General features: G+C 40.6%; 1 protein-coding gene across 1 annotated transcript in view; it reads left to right on the top strand.

Moving 5' to 3' along the window:
* The first annotated feature begins 1,115 nt into the window (after window positions 1-1,115).
* LOC113134100 (uncharacterized) overlaps window positions 1,116-17,151 on the top strand; it is a 67,893-nt gene continuing 51,857 nt past the window's right edge. The window contains exon 1 of the mRNA XM_026313337.1: window positions 1,116-1,145. Within this exon, the coding sequence (XP_026169122.1) occupies window positions 1,116-1,145 (30 nt within the window). The remainder of the gene's footprint in view (window positions 1,146-17,151) is intronic.

The raw sequence follows: 17,151 nt of genomic DNA, 5'->3' as shown, positions 1-17,151 counted from the left end.
CTTGGCCGTCATCTTTTACAACACTGTACTTTTATAATACTGTACCCACTAAATTCACAGCCAGCAGACGTTCTTTTGTCACTTTTCTTTATTAATTTTTTAGTCAGAACAGGTAACAGGCTACTGTTTCAGCCGTAGCCGCGCTAACTCCACTCACCGAACAGCTCTCTCACCCTCCCTCTCTTCCCTCCACACACACTTCTTCTCTCCTCCCTGACCCATAACCCTCTAGCTCACTCTGCCGACTCCCCAAAGAACACCCTGAACAAGACAACCCCCCCCCCCCCCATGTCTCCCAACCTTGTATGACACTTTTGATCAAGTAAACAAATGTAGTAGAACATTGTTAGCACATATTAGCACATGAGAACAATCATCAGAGGACGCTCATTCTGTTGCAATTCAACACTATAACCTGCGTCATTAAGCAGCCTCCAAAATGAGTAGTGACTTATATCACTACATGTGTCTCTCTCACCTCTGTAAAAGTTCTTTGTTCATTAGTAACAAAAAATATAAAACAGGCCAGTACATACAGTACAGGATATACAGTGACCCCCTTGCAAAAAGAAAACACCCTGCAAAAGCACACGAAAGTCAAAGCACACAAAAAGAACAAGAATACTGCATATTTGAAAATGAGAAACAGCAAACCAGAACAAAGTGAGCTAGGGAGCATAGGATAATATTATGCTGATGAAGTTAATGTCCTTGTCGCACAGAGAATGTTCTGCTATTTATAAGGAAATAAGGACTCTGATAAATATTTATTGTTGCCTGTCTGCAACAATAAACCCGTTGTCTGTCTGCCAGTGCTTCAGTTGTGTTGTGTACTGAAAAAGAAAATCATTATAATAAAACTTACCCAACCTTTCAGACTGTCTAGGACATGGATAAAATGTACATATGAATTTAATATATATATTGATAAATTAAGGTTAGATTACTTGTAACTGTGATGCAATCTAATGTCTGGTTTTAATAACATTATAAATGGAATTGTCAGATTATTTGTAGTGTTTGCTTGTGCAAGCTGCTGCTGCAGTGCTTTCTATGATTTTTGTGAATGGCTATTCAGTCAGTGTGTGTGTGAGTGCCTGTGAACAGGGATTGTGATGGAGGGTGAGGAGGAAATAGAGAAAGAGGTGAGAGATATCTGAAAACCAGACAAGCAACATGATGGAGGCTAAAAGTAAGTTGGAGAAATGAAAGGATAACTCTACAGAAAAGGAAACGCATTCTCCTTCTCTACTGCTTTCATCTTCTGTGACTCACCACCTCTCTTTGCATTCTTACATTGGTGCATGTTGCCGTTATGCACTGATCACCACACACACACACACACACAAACACACACACACGTTCACAGAGGCAGCTCCGCCTCCTCTGCAGTGTAGCGACAGCTAGCGAAAGCAGCAATGGATGAGCCAGCAGGACAGCCGGAAAAAATAGATGAATCATGGGAAGGAGGGCACAATGGAGGCAAGGCAACTTGGAAGAATGAGTGCTCCCTCTCCTCTCTCCTTAAACACTCTTGTCTTCTCTGTTGGTCGTCTCCCAGGGACACAGATGTCGTGGAAACGGATGAGAGAGTCCTTAACAAGGCAGCTGAAATCAGAGTAAGAAGACCGCAGCACCTAGCCCTGGTGCGTGTTTTTTGTTTTTGTCTTCTTTCATTCACATTTGTGTCAGTGTGTTTTGTGTTAGTTTCACTTTTCGTTGAGATTGTTGACATCAGAAATATGTGCACCTGATATAAATCATACTCGTATCTACGTGTCTAGTGCTTCTAGTTTGAGACTCCTCCATTACTGCATTTTCTATGATTGGCTCACGTGATGTCATAATTGTGATGGTGTGAGGCTAGCCTCAGACTGGATGAAAATGTGGATGCACATGTATTTAGCGCAAGTCAGGGACACACTGGAGAGAGCCTGTAGTATATTTTGTTATAATTCATTTTAAAATAATATAGATTACAGAGTTGTAGTGACCATGTTGAATTGACATATAAGAGTGGAGGTAGGAGCACAGAAGTTGATTACGTCTTGTGCAGACGTTTCAACTTGAAAGAGATCAGAGACTGCAAAGTAGTGGCTGGGGAGAGTGTAGCCAGACATAGCATGGTGGTGTGTAGGATGACTCTGGTGGTGAGGAAGATGAAGAAGAAGAAGAGTAGAGAAGAGAGTATTAATCCCCAAGGGGAAATTCAATTGTTACAGCAGTTATTCTGATTTAAAGTTATTAAATTTAATATTATTTAAATTATATTAATTAATAGTAATTAATAATGTAATAAAGTAATTCATTTAGATGGAGAAAAGTAATAAAGTAATAATTTATTTTTGGGGGGGCTGCAGGTGGCGTAGCGGTAGTGTGCCTGTCCATATATGCAGGAGACACTGGCTCGACTCTGGAGCCGGCCGTCATGTATGCCTGCATGTCTTCCCTTACTCTCTGCCCTAGTTTCCTGTCTCTCTCCACTGTCCTGTCAAATAAAGGCAAAAAAACTGCCCAAAAAATAATCTTAAAAAAAAAAAAATAATAATAATAATTTATTTTGGGGGGTTTGTGTGTGTGTGTGTGTGTGTGTGTGTGTGTGTGTGTGCACGTGCACGCGTATGGCCAAACAAAGTGCATATGAGGATTTGTATGATAGGTTGGACACTAAGGAGGGAGAGGTGGATTTGTACAGGTTGGTGAGGCAGAGACAGAGATGGAAAGGATGTGCAGCAGGTTGGGGTGATAAAGGACAGGGATGGAAATGTGTTGACAGGTGCCACAAGTGTGATGGAAAGATGGAAGGAATACTTTGAAGAGTTGATGAATGAGGAAAATGTTAGAGAGCACAGAAGAGGTGTTGTGGAGCAGGAAGTAGTAAAGATCAGTAAGGATGAAGTGAGGAAGGCGTTGAAGAGGATGAAGAGTGGAAAGGCAGTTGGTCCTGACGACATACCTGTGGAGGTATGGAAGTGTTTAGGAGAAGTGGCAGTAGAGTTTTTCACTGGGCTACTTAAGATCTTGGAGAGTGAGAGGATGCCTGGGGAATGGAGAAGTGTACTGGTGCCCATTTTTAAGAACAAGGGAAATGTGCAGAGGTGGAAACTACAGAGGAATAAAGCTGATGAGTCACACAATGAAGTTATGGGAAAGAGTAGTGGAGGCTAGGCTGAGGTCAGAAGTGAGCATCAGTATGATTTCATGCCAAGAAAGAGCACCACAGATGCAATGTTTGCTTTGAGAATGCTGATGGAGAAGTACAGAGAAGGCCAGAAGGATTGTGTGTTGCGTCTTTGTGTTGCATTGTGTCTTTGTAGATTTGGAAAAAGCGTATGACAGGGTGCCAAGAGAGGAGCTGTGGTTTTGTATGAGGAAGTCTGGAGTGGCAGAGAAGTATGTTCGAGTGGTGCAGGACATGTATGAGAGCTGCAAGACAGTGGTGAGGTGTGCTGTAGGTATGACAGAGGAGTTCAAGGTGGAGGTGGGACTGCACCAAGGATCGGCTTTGAGCCCCTTCTTGTTTGCTGTGGTGATGGACAGGCTGACAGATGAGGTTAGACAGGAATCTCCGTGGACCATGATGTTTGCAGATGACATTGGCATCTGTAGTGAGAGCAGGGAGCAGGTGGAGGAAAATCTAGAGAGGTGGAAGTTTGCGCTGGAAAGGAGAAGAATGAAGGTTAGCCGCTGTAAAAGAGAGTACATGTGTGTAAATGAGAGGGACACAAGTTGAACAGTGAGGTTACAGGGAGAAGAGGTGAAGAAGGTGGAGGATTTGAAGTACCTAGGGTCAACAGTCCAGAGCGACGGAGAGTGTGGAAAAGAATTCAATTCAATTCAATTTTATTTGTATAGCGCCAAATCACAATACAAATCATCTCAAGGCACTTTACAAAAACTAAAACTAAAAACCCAACAATTCCCTTATGAGCAAGCACTTGGCGACAGTGGAGAGGAAAAAACTCCCTTTAACGGAAGAAAAAAACCTCCAGCAGAACCGGGCTCAGTTTGGGCGGCCATCTGCCTCGACCGGTTGGGGTGAGTGGATAGAGCAGAGAGAAAAGAACAGCAACAATAAACAACAAATAGACACTGCAAGTTGGTGGGGCCAGTAACTGCACATCAGCGATAAACAGCTCCAGGACCGGGGACACCTGCAGAAGGTACAGAGAGAGAGAGAGAGAGAGGGAGGGAGAGAGCACAAACTAGGGGAGAGAGAGAGCACAAGGTTAGTAACATTCAATGGTGGAATATAGGGAAAGGGGGGGGGGGGTTAGGGTAGGGGAGCTCAGTGCACCGATGGTCCTCGGGCAGTCTAGGCCTATAGCAGCATAACTAACTAAGGGATGGTTCAGGGTTGCCTGAAGCCAGCCCTAACTATATGCTTTGTCAAAGAGGAAGGTTTTAAGTCTAGCCTTAAAAGTACAGAGAGTGTCTGCCTCCTGAACCCAGGCTGAGAGCTGGTTCCACAGGAGAGGAGCTTGATAGCTAAAGGCTCTGCCTCCCATTCTGCTTTTGAGAACTCTGGGAACCACAAGTAGGCCTGCACTCTGAGAGCGAAGTGGTCTATTGGGATAATATGGTACTATGAGGTCTTTAAGGTATGAAGGAGCTTGATTATGAAGGGATTTGTATGTGAGAAGAAGGATTTTAAATTCTATTCTATATTTTACAGGGAGCCAATGAAGAGAAGCCAATATAGGAGAAATATGATCTCTCTTGCTAGTTCCTGTCAGGACTCTGGCTGCGGCATTCTGGATTAATTGGAGGCTTTTTATTAAGATATTAGGACATCCAGATAGTAATGAGTTACAGTAATCTAGCCTTGAGGAAACAAATGCATGGACTAGTTTTTCTGCATCATTTTGAGACAGGATGTTCCTAATTTTGGAAATGTTGCGCAGGTGAAAGAATGCAGTTCTAGAAATTTGTTTTATGTGTGAGTTAAAGGACATGTCCTGGTCAAAAATAACTCCAAGGTTTTTTACAATAGTGCTGGAGGCCAGGGCTATGCCATCTAGAGTAGCTATAATTTTAGAAAAGTTATTTCTGAGATTTTTAGGCCCAAATATAATGACTTCTGTTTTCTCCGAGTTTAAAAGTAAAAAGTTACTGGTCATCCAGGCCTTTATGTCAGTTAGACAGGCTTGAAGTCTGGTTAACTGGTTTGTGTTAACAGGTTTAATAGATAGATATAACTGAGTGTCATCCGCATAGCAGTGGTAATTAATAGAGTGCTTCCTAATGATATATCCTAAAGGAAGCATGTACAGGGTGAACAGAATCGGTCCTAGCACAGAACCTTGTGGAACTCCATAACTAACTTTTGTTCGTGTGGAAGGTTCATCATGGACATGAACAAACTGGAATCTGTCCGATAAATAGGATTGGAACCACTTTAACGCTGTTCCTCTGATACCAATCACATGCTCCAGTCTCTGTAATAAGATGTTGTGGTCAATGGTGTCGAATGCTGCACTAAGGTCTAGGAGGACAAGTATCGAAACAAGTCCATTATCTGAGGCTAAGAGAAGATCGTTGGTAACTTTCAACAGTGCTGTTTCTGTACTATGATGTGCTCTAAATCCTGATTGGAAATCTTCAAATAGTTCATTCCTGTGTAAGTGGTCTGATAGCTGCTTAGCAACAGCTTTTTCTAGGATTTTAGAAATAAATGGCAGGTTGGATATTGGTCTATAATTAGCCAAGACTCCTGGATCAAGACTAGGCTTTTTGAGTAAAGGTTTGATTACTGCAGTCTTAAAGGCCTGTGGTACGTAGCCTGATACTAGAGATAAATTTACCAAGTCCAATAAAGATGAGTTCATTGATGGCAGGGTGCCTTTAAGCAGTCTAGTCGGGATGGGGTCCAAGAGACACGTTGATGATTTCGATGAAGCAACTACTGATGTAAATTCAGAGAGATCTATAGGAGAGAAGCAGTCTAAACATAACTGAGGTCCTACAGATGATTCAAGAGCTATTGTAGTAAAAGATTCATTTATTGCAGGTATAGGAAGCATCTGCTGAATTTTATCTCTAATAGTTGTGATTTTATTTGTAAAGAAACTCATAAATTCATCACTGCTGAGAGCTAAGGGAACACTGGGCTCAACGGAGCTGTGACTTTTTGTCAGCCTGGCTACAGTGCTGAAAAGAAACCTGGGATTGTTCTTATTTTCCTCTATTAGTGATGAATAGTATGCAGTTCTGGCTTTACGGAGAGCTTTTTTATATGTTAGTAGACTGTTTTTCCAGGCTAGAAAAATTTCCTCTAAGTTTGTGGAACGCCACTTTCTTTCCAGCCTTCGTGATGCCTGCTTTAAGGTACGAACATGTAAATTATACCATGGGGCTAGTCTTCTCTGAATCACTAACTTCTTTTTCAGAGGGGCTACAGAATCAAGTGTTTCACGCAGTGAGGTTACAGCGCTGTCAACAACATGATCAATTTGGTAGGGAGTAGGATTAAGGCAGCTGCCCTCCACTATGTTTATACTTGGCATAGATGCAAATAAAGATGGAATCATTTTCTTAAATTTATTAACAGCGTTGTCGGATAAACATCTGCTGTAGTGGAACTTTCTTCTAGACGCTGCATGATCCATCATTTTAAATTCGAAAGTTATTAAAGAATGATCTGACAAAACAGGATTTGGGGGAAAAATTATTAGATGTTCAATTTCGATGCCATAGGTCAGAACAAGATCAAGGGTGTGATTAAAACAGTGGGTGGGTTTATTAACGTTTTGAATGAAACCAATTGAATCTAATATAGAATTAAATGCAATGCTGAGGCTGTTATTTTCAATATCTACATGAATGTTAAAATCTCCCACTATAATGACTTTATCTGATCTAAGCACTAAATCAGACAGGAAGTCAGGGAATTCAGTTAAAAACTCTGAGTAAGGAACAGGTGGACGGTACAAAATGACAAGTAGAACTGGTTTTTGTGTTTTCCAGTTTGTATGTGAGAGACTAAGAGTGAGGCTCTCAAATGAGTTATAACTGTTCTGAGGATGAAAGTTTAATAATAAGTTTGACTGGAAGATTGCAGCTACTCCTCCACCTCGACCTGTACTTCGAGGAACATGATAATTTTTATGACTGAGGGGGGGTTGATTCATTCAGACTGACATATTCATCCTGCTGTAACCAGGTTTCAGTAAGATAAAGTAGGTCAATTTGGTGATCAGTTATCAAATCATTTACTAACAGAGATTTAGAAGAAAGGGACCTAATATTTAATAATCCACATTTGACAGTTCTGTTTTTCTGTTCAATAACAGGAGTGGTCTTAATTTTTATTAAGTTTTTATGAATAACTCCTCTTCTGTTAACTTCTGATTTATTTGATTTATATGTTCGAGGGGCAGACACAGTCTCTATGTGGTTTGAAGGGGGCGGCGGCTCTAAGGAAACTGCAGAGAAGCGTTTTAGACTGAGTCTCTGCATCCCGGTCCCCACCCTGGATTGTCAGGCTTTAGGTCGGCTAAGAAACTCGGCCAAATTCCTAGAGATGAGCGCTGCACCATTCAAAGTGGGATGGATGCCGTCTCTCGCTATCAGACCGGGAAGTGGAGACGTGCGCAAGCAGGTTGGAACGGGTGGATGAAAGTGTCCGGATTGAGATGGTTTGGACCTGTGCAGAGGAGGGACAGTGAATACATTGGTAAAAGGATGCTGAGGTTAGAGCTGCCAGGAAGGAGGCTTAGAGGAAGACCAAAGAGGAGGTTCTTGGAAGTAGTGAAGGAGGAAATGAGGATAGTTGGTGTGGGTGTGGAGGATACAGAGGATAGGGTTCAATGGAGGCGGATGATTCGTTGTGGCGACCCCTGAAGGGGGCAGCTGAAAGGAAAAGAAGTGACCATGTTGAATGGTTTTTTACATTATGTCAAAACATATTTGGCAAGTGTAATGTTAAAAAGTGTAGCACTATTTTAGACTATATACGTATTGGCTATATTTCAATTCAATTCAATTCAATTCAATTTTATTTGTATAGCGCCAAATCACAATACAAATCATCTCAAGGCACTTTACAAAAACTAAAACTAAAAACCCAACAATTCCCTTATATTTCTATCAGCTAAATAAACCCCATAGAGTTATTCATAAAAACCTAATAAAAATTAAGACCACTCCTCTTATTGAACAGAAAAACAGAACAGTCAGATGTGGATTATTAAATATTAGGTCTCTTTCATCTATATCTCTGTTAGGAAATTATTTGATAACTGATCACCAAATTGACTTACTCTGTCTAACTGAAATGTGGCTGCAGCAGGATGAATATGTCAGTCTGAATAAATCAACCCCCCTTCAGTCCTAAAAATTGTCATGTTCCTCAAAGCACAGGTCGAGGTGGAGGAGTAGCTGAAATCTTCCACTCAAACCTATTATTAAACTCATTTGAGAGACTCACACTCTTAGCCTCTCACATCCAAACTGGAAAACACAAAAACCAGTTATACTTGTCATTGTGTACTGTCCACCTGTCCCTTACTCAGAGTTTTAAACTGAATTTCCAGACTTCCTATCTGATTTAGTGCTTAGTTCAGATAAAGTCATTATAGTGGGAGATTTTAACATTCGTGTAGATGTTGAAAATAATAGTATCAGCACTGCATTTAATTCAATATTAGATTCAATTGGTTCCACTCAAAATGTAAATAAATCCACACACTGTTTCAATCACACCCTTAATCTCGTTCCTATGGCATCAAAATTGAACACTTAATAGTTTACTCAAAATCCTCTGTTGTCTGACTATTAAATAAATTTAAGAAAATGATTCCAATGATTCCATCTTTATTTACATCTATGCCAACATGTTTACAGGGCAGCTGCCTCAATCCTACCCCCTACCAAATTGATCATGTTGTTGACAGTGCTGTTGCCTCACTGCATGAAATGTTTGATTCTGTGGCCCCTCTGAAAAATAAGTTAGTGAATCAGAGGAGATTAGCTCCATGGTACAGTTTACATATTCGTACCTTAAAGCAGGCATAACGAAGGCTGGAAAGGAAGTGGCGTTTCACAAACTTTTATCTACCCTGGAAAAACAGTCTATTAACATATAAAAAAGCTCACCGTAAAACCAGAACTGCACACTATTCATCACTAATAGAGGAAGCTCTATCAGTGATGACTCTATGAATTTCTTTACAAGTAAAATCACAACTATTAGAGATAAAATTCATCAGATGCTTCCTATACCTGCAATAAATGAATCTTCTACTACAGTAGCTCTTGAATCATCTGTAAGACCTCAGTTATGTTTAAACTGCTTCTCTCCCATAGATCTCTCTGAGTTCACGTCAGTAGTTGCTTCATCTAAATCATCGATATGTCTCTAGGATTTAAAGCACATTATAGTACAGTAACAGCACTGTTAACCCTCTGGGGTCTGAGGGGGTTTTTGGGACCTGGACAAATTTTGACATGTCCTGACATTTGTGCTTTTTTCAGTGTTTTTTAAACATATTAATGTCTAAAGTCTAATAACACTGTAATCAGCACAAAATTGGCTACAATAATATGTGAGCAGCAAGTTTATACATTATTGTGTTTTTGAGAAAAAAGTGTTTATGCATGGTCAGTGAAAAACTACAATTTTTTACTCACTGAAATAAGACCATAAAACACAAACAGAACATTGGTTCACAAGACTTTGGAGACCAGCATGTTGTAGGCTAAAGTGTTTACTTCAGAGTGCTGTGAATGTCATCTTGTTCACACATTCACAGTAAACAATACACTGATTTAAATTTTCTAAGACACTTTTTGTCCAGAAAGGCCATATGCAAGAGGGTGTGTCTGAGGATGAATAGTCATGTGATTTGACCTGAGAACACAAAAGACGCACTGAACGACCAGACAAAGGCGCGCATAATGAGCCTTTCAGTCAATGTAGATGGGACGGATTAGTGCAGCACAATACAACACAATGAGGAGCCAAACGATCCTCATTTGAGTTAAAATCAGTGTTTTTACTCTGAGGACAAGCTAAACTATTTGTCTCTGTGTGGAATGTAAGGAGCGCCGCTTCACGTGCGTAACGCGCCATCATCCAAACACACAGAAAAAGTGAGTAAATTCTATGATGAAGTTTGATATTTTGTGTCATTTCTCGGGGGTGTGCACATATTTACCTGGTTCACCTGAGATTATTTACATGTGAACAGTGGACAGTGTACAAGGCGGGGTCGCGTTACCTGTAATGAGGTGAGACAGGAAAAAACGGACTTCTCCTTACGTTAATACGGATTAAATCAAAAGTGATGATTTGTTTTCAACTTGAATTGTTTCACTCAAAAGAAAACATTTCAAGCTTTCTAGCCATATAATTCTTATTTTTATGAGGCAAGTATTCGCTGAGATTCTGGTTGTTTTATTTACGCGTCTGTGAAGAGAAATGGCAGAGACAGAAAAGTCCGAGAGCGCACCCTGTCGGCTTTCTTTATTTAAAAAAAGCACAAAGTTTTGTTGTTATTATGATGGTATACCACTAAAAGTAGACCCTTTACAGATTTGAATGATATACTTCTTTTATCTGTACGATCAGAATTGACGGAGTAATTTAAGTTTGTTTCGGCCTTATCAGAAAAAGATGCGTCAAAACGCGCCGGCGCGTGCATCGACCCCAGAGGGTTAAAAGTCACCAACAATTTTAATTATTAATTTAGTTATTCAGGACAATACACATTAATGAACAATCATATACCTGTGTACAGACTGTAAATGAGCCAATTTGTAGCATAGTTTCTAATTTTTTCATAGTTGCTAATGCAGTGTTTTGTGACAGTGATTTGTCACCACAGGCTTCACAAATTGTTCCAATGTGGCTAAATCCATCTGAGGTGGAGAAGAAGCAGCGCAGGGTGTAAAAACAACAATCTCTGTTTTTTCTTCATTAAAATTTAGAAAGTTGAATGCCATCCAGGCTTTAATATCTTTATAGAAGTCTAATAACTTTTCCAAAGAGCTTCCACCATTCCTCTTTAGGGGCAGACAGAGCTGAGACTCATCAGCTTTAAAATGAAAACCATGACAGCTCAAGATGGAACCAAGGGGTAACGAATACAATGAAAACAGAATTGGGCTTAATATTGAGCCTTGGGGAACACCACACATGAGGAGAGCTGAAGGAGGTGCAGCCACCAAGGCTGATCCTGAAAATTCACAGAAAACAATACACTGATTTGAGAAGAAAAGACATATGCAGGAAGGCATACCTGATCATGAATAATCAGGTGATTTACCTGAGAAGACAAAGACCCGAATAATGACCCTTTTAGTCAGGAATGTGGCTGAGAGGGAATTACTGCAATGCAATGCAGATGCAAACGTTCGTCATCTGAGTCACCTTTTTCCTCTGAGGACAAAGTAAACTCTTCATCACTGTCTGGAACCATCCAAAGCGATTCTTCACCCACGTTGTGTGCCATCACGCAAACGCACAGAAAAAGTGAGTAAATTCTATGATGAAGTTTGATGTTTTATGTCATTTCTCGGGGGCATGTACACAACTACCTGGTTCACCTCAGATTATTTCCATATGATCACATTAGCTATAATAAGGTGAGACAGGAGAAACCGTGCTGCTCCTTACTTTCATACAGATTACATAAAAAGTGATTATTTGTTTTTGACTTGAATTGTTTCATTTAAAAGAAGACATTTCAAGCTATAGACATATTTAGGCAAGTATTCAATGAGATTCAGGTTGTTTTATTTATATGTCTGTGAAGAGAGGTGACAGAGAAGACAGAGAGCTCACCCTGTCTGCTTTCTTTATTTTACAAAAGCACATCGTTGTGTTGTTATTATGAGTGTATACATATCAAACTAGACCCTTTACAGATCCGATATATTGCTCTTGCTATATAATTCTATATTGCTATGATCAAAACTGACAGAGTAATTTAAGTTCATTTTGGCGTTATCAGGAAAAGATGCCACAAAACGCGCTGGCGCCTCCGTCAACCCCTGGGGGTTAAAACAATGGGAGACAACACCTGAGGTCTCCAAAGTCTTGTGAACCAATGTTCTGTTTGTGTTTTATGGTCTTATTTCAGTGAGTAAAAAATTATAGTTTTTCACTAACCATGTATAAACACTTTTTTCTCAAAAACACAATCATGTATAAACTTGCTGCTCACATATTATTGTAGCCAATTTTGTGCTAATTACAGTGTTATTAGACTTTAGACATTAATATGTTTAAAAAACACTGAAAAAAGCACAAATGTCAGGACATGTCAAAATTTGTCCAGGCCCCCAAAACCCCCTCAGACCCCAGAGGGTTAAAGATTGTCTATTTACCTCTGTCTTTGATAGAGAGAGGTGTGGGGGAGGGGTGCCAAGGTGTGGAGCTGTGTGGGCGATCCAGATATGGAAATGGAAATGGGGCCGCTGCTGGTCAATGCCTGGTAGGGGGATGAGTGGAGGAGGTCAGAACTGTCCCATTGTGTTTCAAAGCGGCAGTAAAACTTTCACCTGTTGGCCAGGCGCAGGCCATTCACAGAGCGGAATGTTGTGATTGGTGATCACCTTAACCCTCTGGGTTAATGAGGTGAGACATATAGCCATATACTTCTTATTTTTATGAGGCAAGTATTCGCTGAGATTCTGGTTGTTTTATTTACGCGTCTGTGAAGAGAAATGGCAGAGACAGAAAAGTCCGAGAGCGCACCCTGTCGGCTTTCTTTATTTAAAAAAAGCACAACGTTTTGTTTTTATTATGATGGTATACCACTAAAACTAGACCCTTTGCAAATTTGAATGATATACTTCTTTTATCTGTACGATCAGAATTGACGGAGTAATTTAAGTTTGTTTCGGCCTTATCAGAAAAAGATGCGTCAAAACGCGCCGGCGCGTGCGTCGACCCCAGAGGGTTAAACCCTTTTCCATACAGAGGCAGAGTCATTGGCTGAGAATTGCTGTTCCATTCTCTCACCATGTGCTGATTTAGCTCTTCTCACCTCCTCGCTAAATCTCTACTTAGCCTCCTTGTATTTTTCTCTGTCCCCACTTCTGAATGCAGCCTCTTTCTCTGACCCAAGCACTCTGAGTTTAGCTGTTGTAGCAAAAGGAACACCCCCGAAGTTTGATTTGCACCTCAAACATTCCAAGAGGTGAAGCTCAACACCCCAGAACAGACTCTCACCATAAAAACGTCAAGTGACTGAGTTATGTTTAAGAAATGCCTTAAAATGAACATTCTCAAGACTACCTTATTTGTGAACTCTATCTAATCTTAAACAGGACACTCTACTCAAGCTATAACAATGTGACCAGTAACTACATACAGGAAATACATAGGCGGGTCACTCGACCTATGAGCCTCAACAGGCCTCAGAGCGAATCCAGACATCCGCTCATAATTCATTACTGTTTTTAACAGGATTCAACTTAAAGGACTGATGGAGACACTAGTCTCTCCTACTGGAGACTACTATTCTATTCTATTCTATTAACTCAGTCATGGGTAATAGGAAAGTATCACAATAGTCAAGGTGGCAGTGAAGTAATCACACGGCTTAATGAGGTCCTTTGAAATCAAACAAAATATTAAATTCTCCCATTCTGTGGCCTTCCCTCAAAATCGGTTTTATGGTCTTGAATTCTCCCGCTTCCCAGTGAGAGTAAAAGTTGAGACCATCCTTTGTTCACTCTCTTCCACTCTTCTTACTTTTGCCCGTTTTTGACATTTTTGCCCCATTTACTTTTGCTTGTTTTAATTGATTTTCTTAGTTCTTTTCTATAGTTTGTTTAATAATTTTGCACGCAACCTGAGTGACAAGTTTGACTGCAAGGTTTTTGCATTTTTCCGAATCACTAATTGAAGACGCATGGCAGCAATTCATCAGCGAGTTGAATTTCCAGCAGCCAACATCGCCAGGTAGTCAAAGCATCTATGGACCCCCCTCTGATCCTCCGGTTGACGAAGGTTTGTCAACCCAAAGCCTGCTGCTGGAACACCCAGACTGCACAACATCATGGGATACCACCAGCCAGCCTGGGCAAAACTGCATCAAAGTTGGCTACACACACCTCTCTCTATTCTCTGAATCAGCTGGTGTGTCATTTACTGCCGCACCCAATAATTTTCCAAATTGTCCCCACTTATTAAATAATTACAGTTGCTAGTTCCTCTTATCAGAGTCAGTGATCACTTTGACTACTAATAATCAAAATCACCTGAAGGTAGATTTGTTCATTTCTCTTTCTTTCTTTCAATTTTATTTGTATAGTGCCAAATCACAATACAATTCATCTCAAGGCACTTTACAAAAACTGAAACTAAAAACCCAACAATTCCCTTATGAGCAAGCACTTGGCGACAGTGGAGAGGAAAAACTCCCTTTAACGGAAGAAAAAACCTCCAGCAGAACCGGGCTCAGTTTGGGCGGCCATCTGTGTCGACCGGTTTAGGGTAGGGGAGCTCAGTGCACTGATGGTCCTCGGGCAGTCTAGGCCTAGAGCAGCATAACTAAGGGATGGTTCAGGGTTGCCTGAAGCCAGCCCTAACTATATGCTTTGTCAAAGAGGAAGGTTTTAAGTCTAGCCTTAAAAGTATAGAGAGTGTCTGCCTCCTCAACCCAGGCTGGGAGCTGGTTCCATAGGAGAGGAGCTTGATAACTAAAGGCTCTGCCTCCCAGTCTGCTTTTGGAAACTCTGGGAACCACAAGTAGACCTGCACTCTGAGAGCGAAGTGGTCTACTGGGATAATATGGTACTATGAGGTCTTTAAGGTATGAAGGAGCTTGATTATGAAGGGATTTGTATGTGAGGAGAAGGATTTTAAATTCTATTCTTTATTTTACAGGGAGCCAATGAAGAGAAGCCAATATAGGAGAAATATGATCTCTGTTGCTAGTTCCTGTCAGGACTCTGGCTGCGGCATTCTGGATTAATTGGAGGCTTTTTATGGAGATATTGGGACATCCAGATAGTAATGAGTTACAGTAATCTAGCGTTAAGTTCACAATTGCATGAAAAACTACTGCATCATTTTGAGACAGGATGTTCCTAATTTTGGAAATGTTGCGCAGGTGAAAGAATGCAGTTCTAGAGATTTGTTTTATGTGTGAGTTAAAGGACATGTCCTGGTCAAAAATAACTCCAAGGTTTTTTACAGTAGTGCTGGAGGCCAGGGTTATGCCATCTAGAGTAGCTATAATTTTAGAAAAGTTATTTCTGAGATTTTTAGGCCCAAATATAATGACTTCTGCTTTCTCTGAGTTTAACAGTAAAAAGTTACTGGTCATCCAGGCCTTTATGTCAGTTAGACAGGCTTGAAGTCTGGTTAACTGGTTTGTGTTAACAGGTTTAATAGATAGATATAACTGAGTGTCATCTGCATAGCAGTGGTAATTAATAGAGTGCTTCCTAATGACATCCTAAAGGAAGCATGTACAGGGTGAACAGAATCGGTCCTAGCACAGAGCCTTGTGGAACTCCATAACTAACTTTTGTTCGTGTGGAAGGTTCATCATGGACATGAACAAACTGGAATCTGTCCGATAAATAGGATTGGAACCATTTTAACGCTGTTCCTCTGATACCAGTCACATGTTCCAGTCTCTGTAATAAGATGTTGTGGTCAATGGTGTCGAATGCTGCACTAAGGTCTAGGAGGACAAGTATAGACACAAGTCCATTATCTGAGGCTAAGAGAAGATCGTTAGTAACTTTTAACAGTGCTGTTTCTGTACTATGATGTGCTCTAAATCCTGATTGAAAATCTTCATATAGTTCATTCCTGTGTAAGTGGTCTGATAGCTGCTTAGCAACAGCTTTTTCTAGGATTTTAGAAATAAATGGCAGATCGGATATTGGTCTATAATTAGCCAAGACTCCTGGATCAAGACTAGGCTTTTTGAGTAAAGGTTTGATTACTGCAGTCTTAAAGGCCTGTGGTACGTAGCCTGATACTAGAGATAAATTTACCAAGTCTAATAAAGATGAGTTAATTAATGGCAGGGTGTCTTTAAGCAGTCTAATCGGGATATTTCAGTTTTTTTTTTTAATAAATTTGCAAAAATTTCTACATTTCTGTTTTTTTCTGTCAAGATGGGGTGCTGAGTGTACATTAATGAGAAATAAAATTAACTTTTTTGATTTTGGCAAATGGGTGCAATGACACAAAGAGTGAAAAATTTAAAGGGGTCTGAATACTTTCCGTACCCACCATTGAATGTCACTGACTTTGTGCTCTCTCTCTCCTCTAGTTTGTGCTCTCTCCCTCTCTCTCTGTCCTTTCTCTCTCTCCCTCTAGCTTCTGCAGGTATCCCTGGTCCTGGAGCTGTATATTGCTGATGTGCAGTTACTGGCCCCACCAACCTGCAGTAGATACAGTGGGTACGGAAAGTATTTAGACCCCTTTAAATTTTTCACTCTTTGTGTCATTGCAGCCATTTGCCAAAATCAAAAAAGTTCATTTTATTTCTCATTAATGTACACTCAGCACCCCATCTTGACAGAAAAAAAACAGAAATGTAGAAATTTTTGCAAATTTATTAAAAAAGAAAAACTGAAATATCACATGGTCATAAGTATTCAGACCCTGTGCTCAGTATTGAGTAGAAGCACCCTTTTGAGCTAGTACAGCCATGAGTCTTCTTGGGAATGGTGCAACAAGTTTTTCACACCTGGATTTGGGGACCCTCTGCCATTCTTCCTTGCAGATCCTCTCCAGTTCTGTCAGGTTGGATGGTGAACATTGGTGGACAGCCATTTTCAGGTCTCTCCAGAGATGCTCAATTGGGTTTAGGTCAGGGCTCTGGCTGGGCCAGTCAAGAACGGTCACAGAGTTGTTCCGAAGCCACTCCTTTGTTATTTTAGCTGTGTGCTTAGGGTCATTGTCCTGTTGAAAGGTGAACCTTCGGCCCAGTCTGAGGTCCTGAGCACTCTGGAAGAGGTTTTCTTCCAGGATATCTCTGTACTTGGCCGCATTCATCTTTCCTTCAATTGCAACCAGTCTTCCTGTCCCTGCAGCTGAAAAACACCCCCATAACATGATGCTCCCACCACCATGTTTCACTATAGGGATTGTATTGGGCAGGTGATGAGCAGTGCCTGGTTTTCTCCACACATACCGCTTAGAATTAACGCCAAAAAGTTCAATCTTGGTCTCAT

This window comes from Mastacembelus armatus, chromosome 17 (genome assembly GCF_900324485.2).
Source record: "Mastacembelus armatus chromosome 17, fMasArm1.2, whole genome shotgun sequence".
NCBI lineage: Eukaryota > Metazoa > Chordata > Actinopteri > Synbranchiformes > Mastacembelidae > Mastacembelus > Mastacembelus armatus.
The sequence above is the reverse complement of the archived record's forward strand: the minus strand, read 5'-3'. Positions and strand labels throughout refer to the sequence as shown.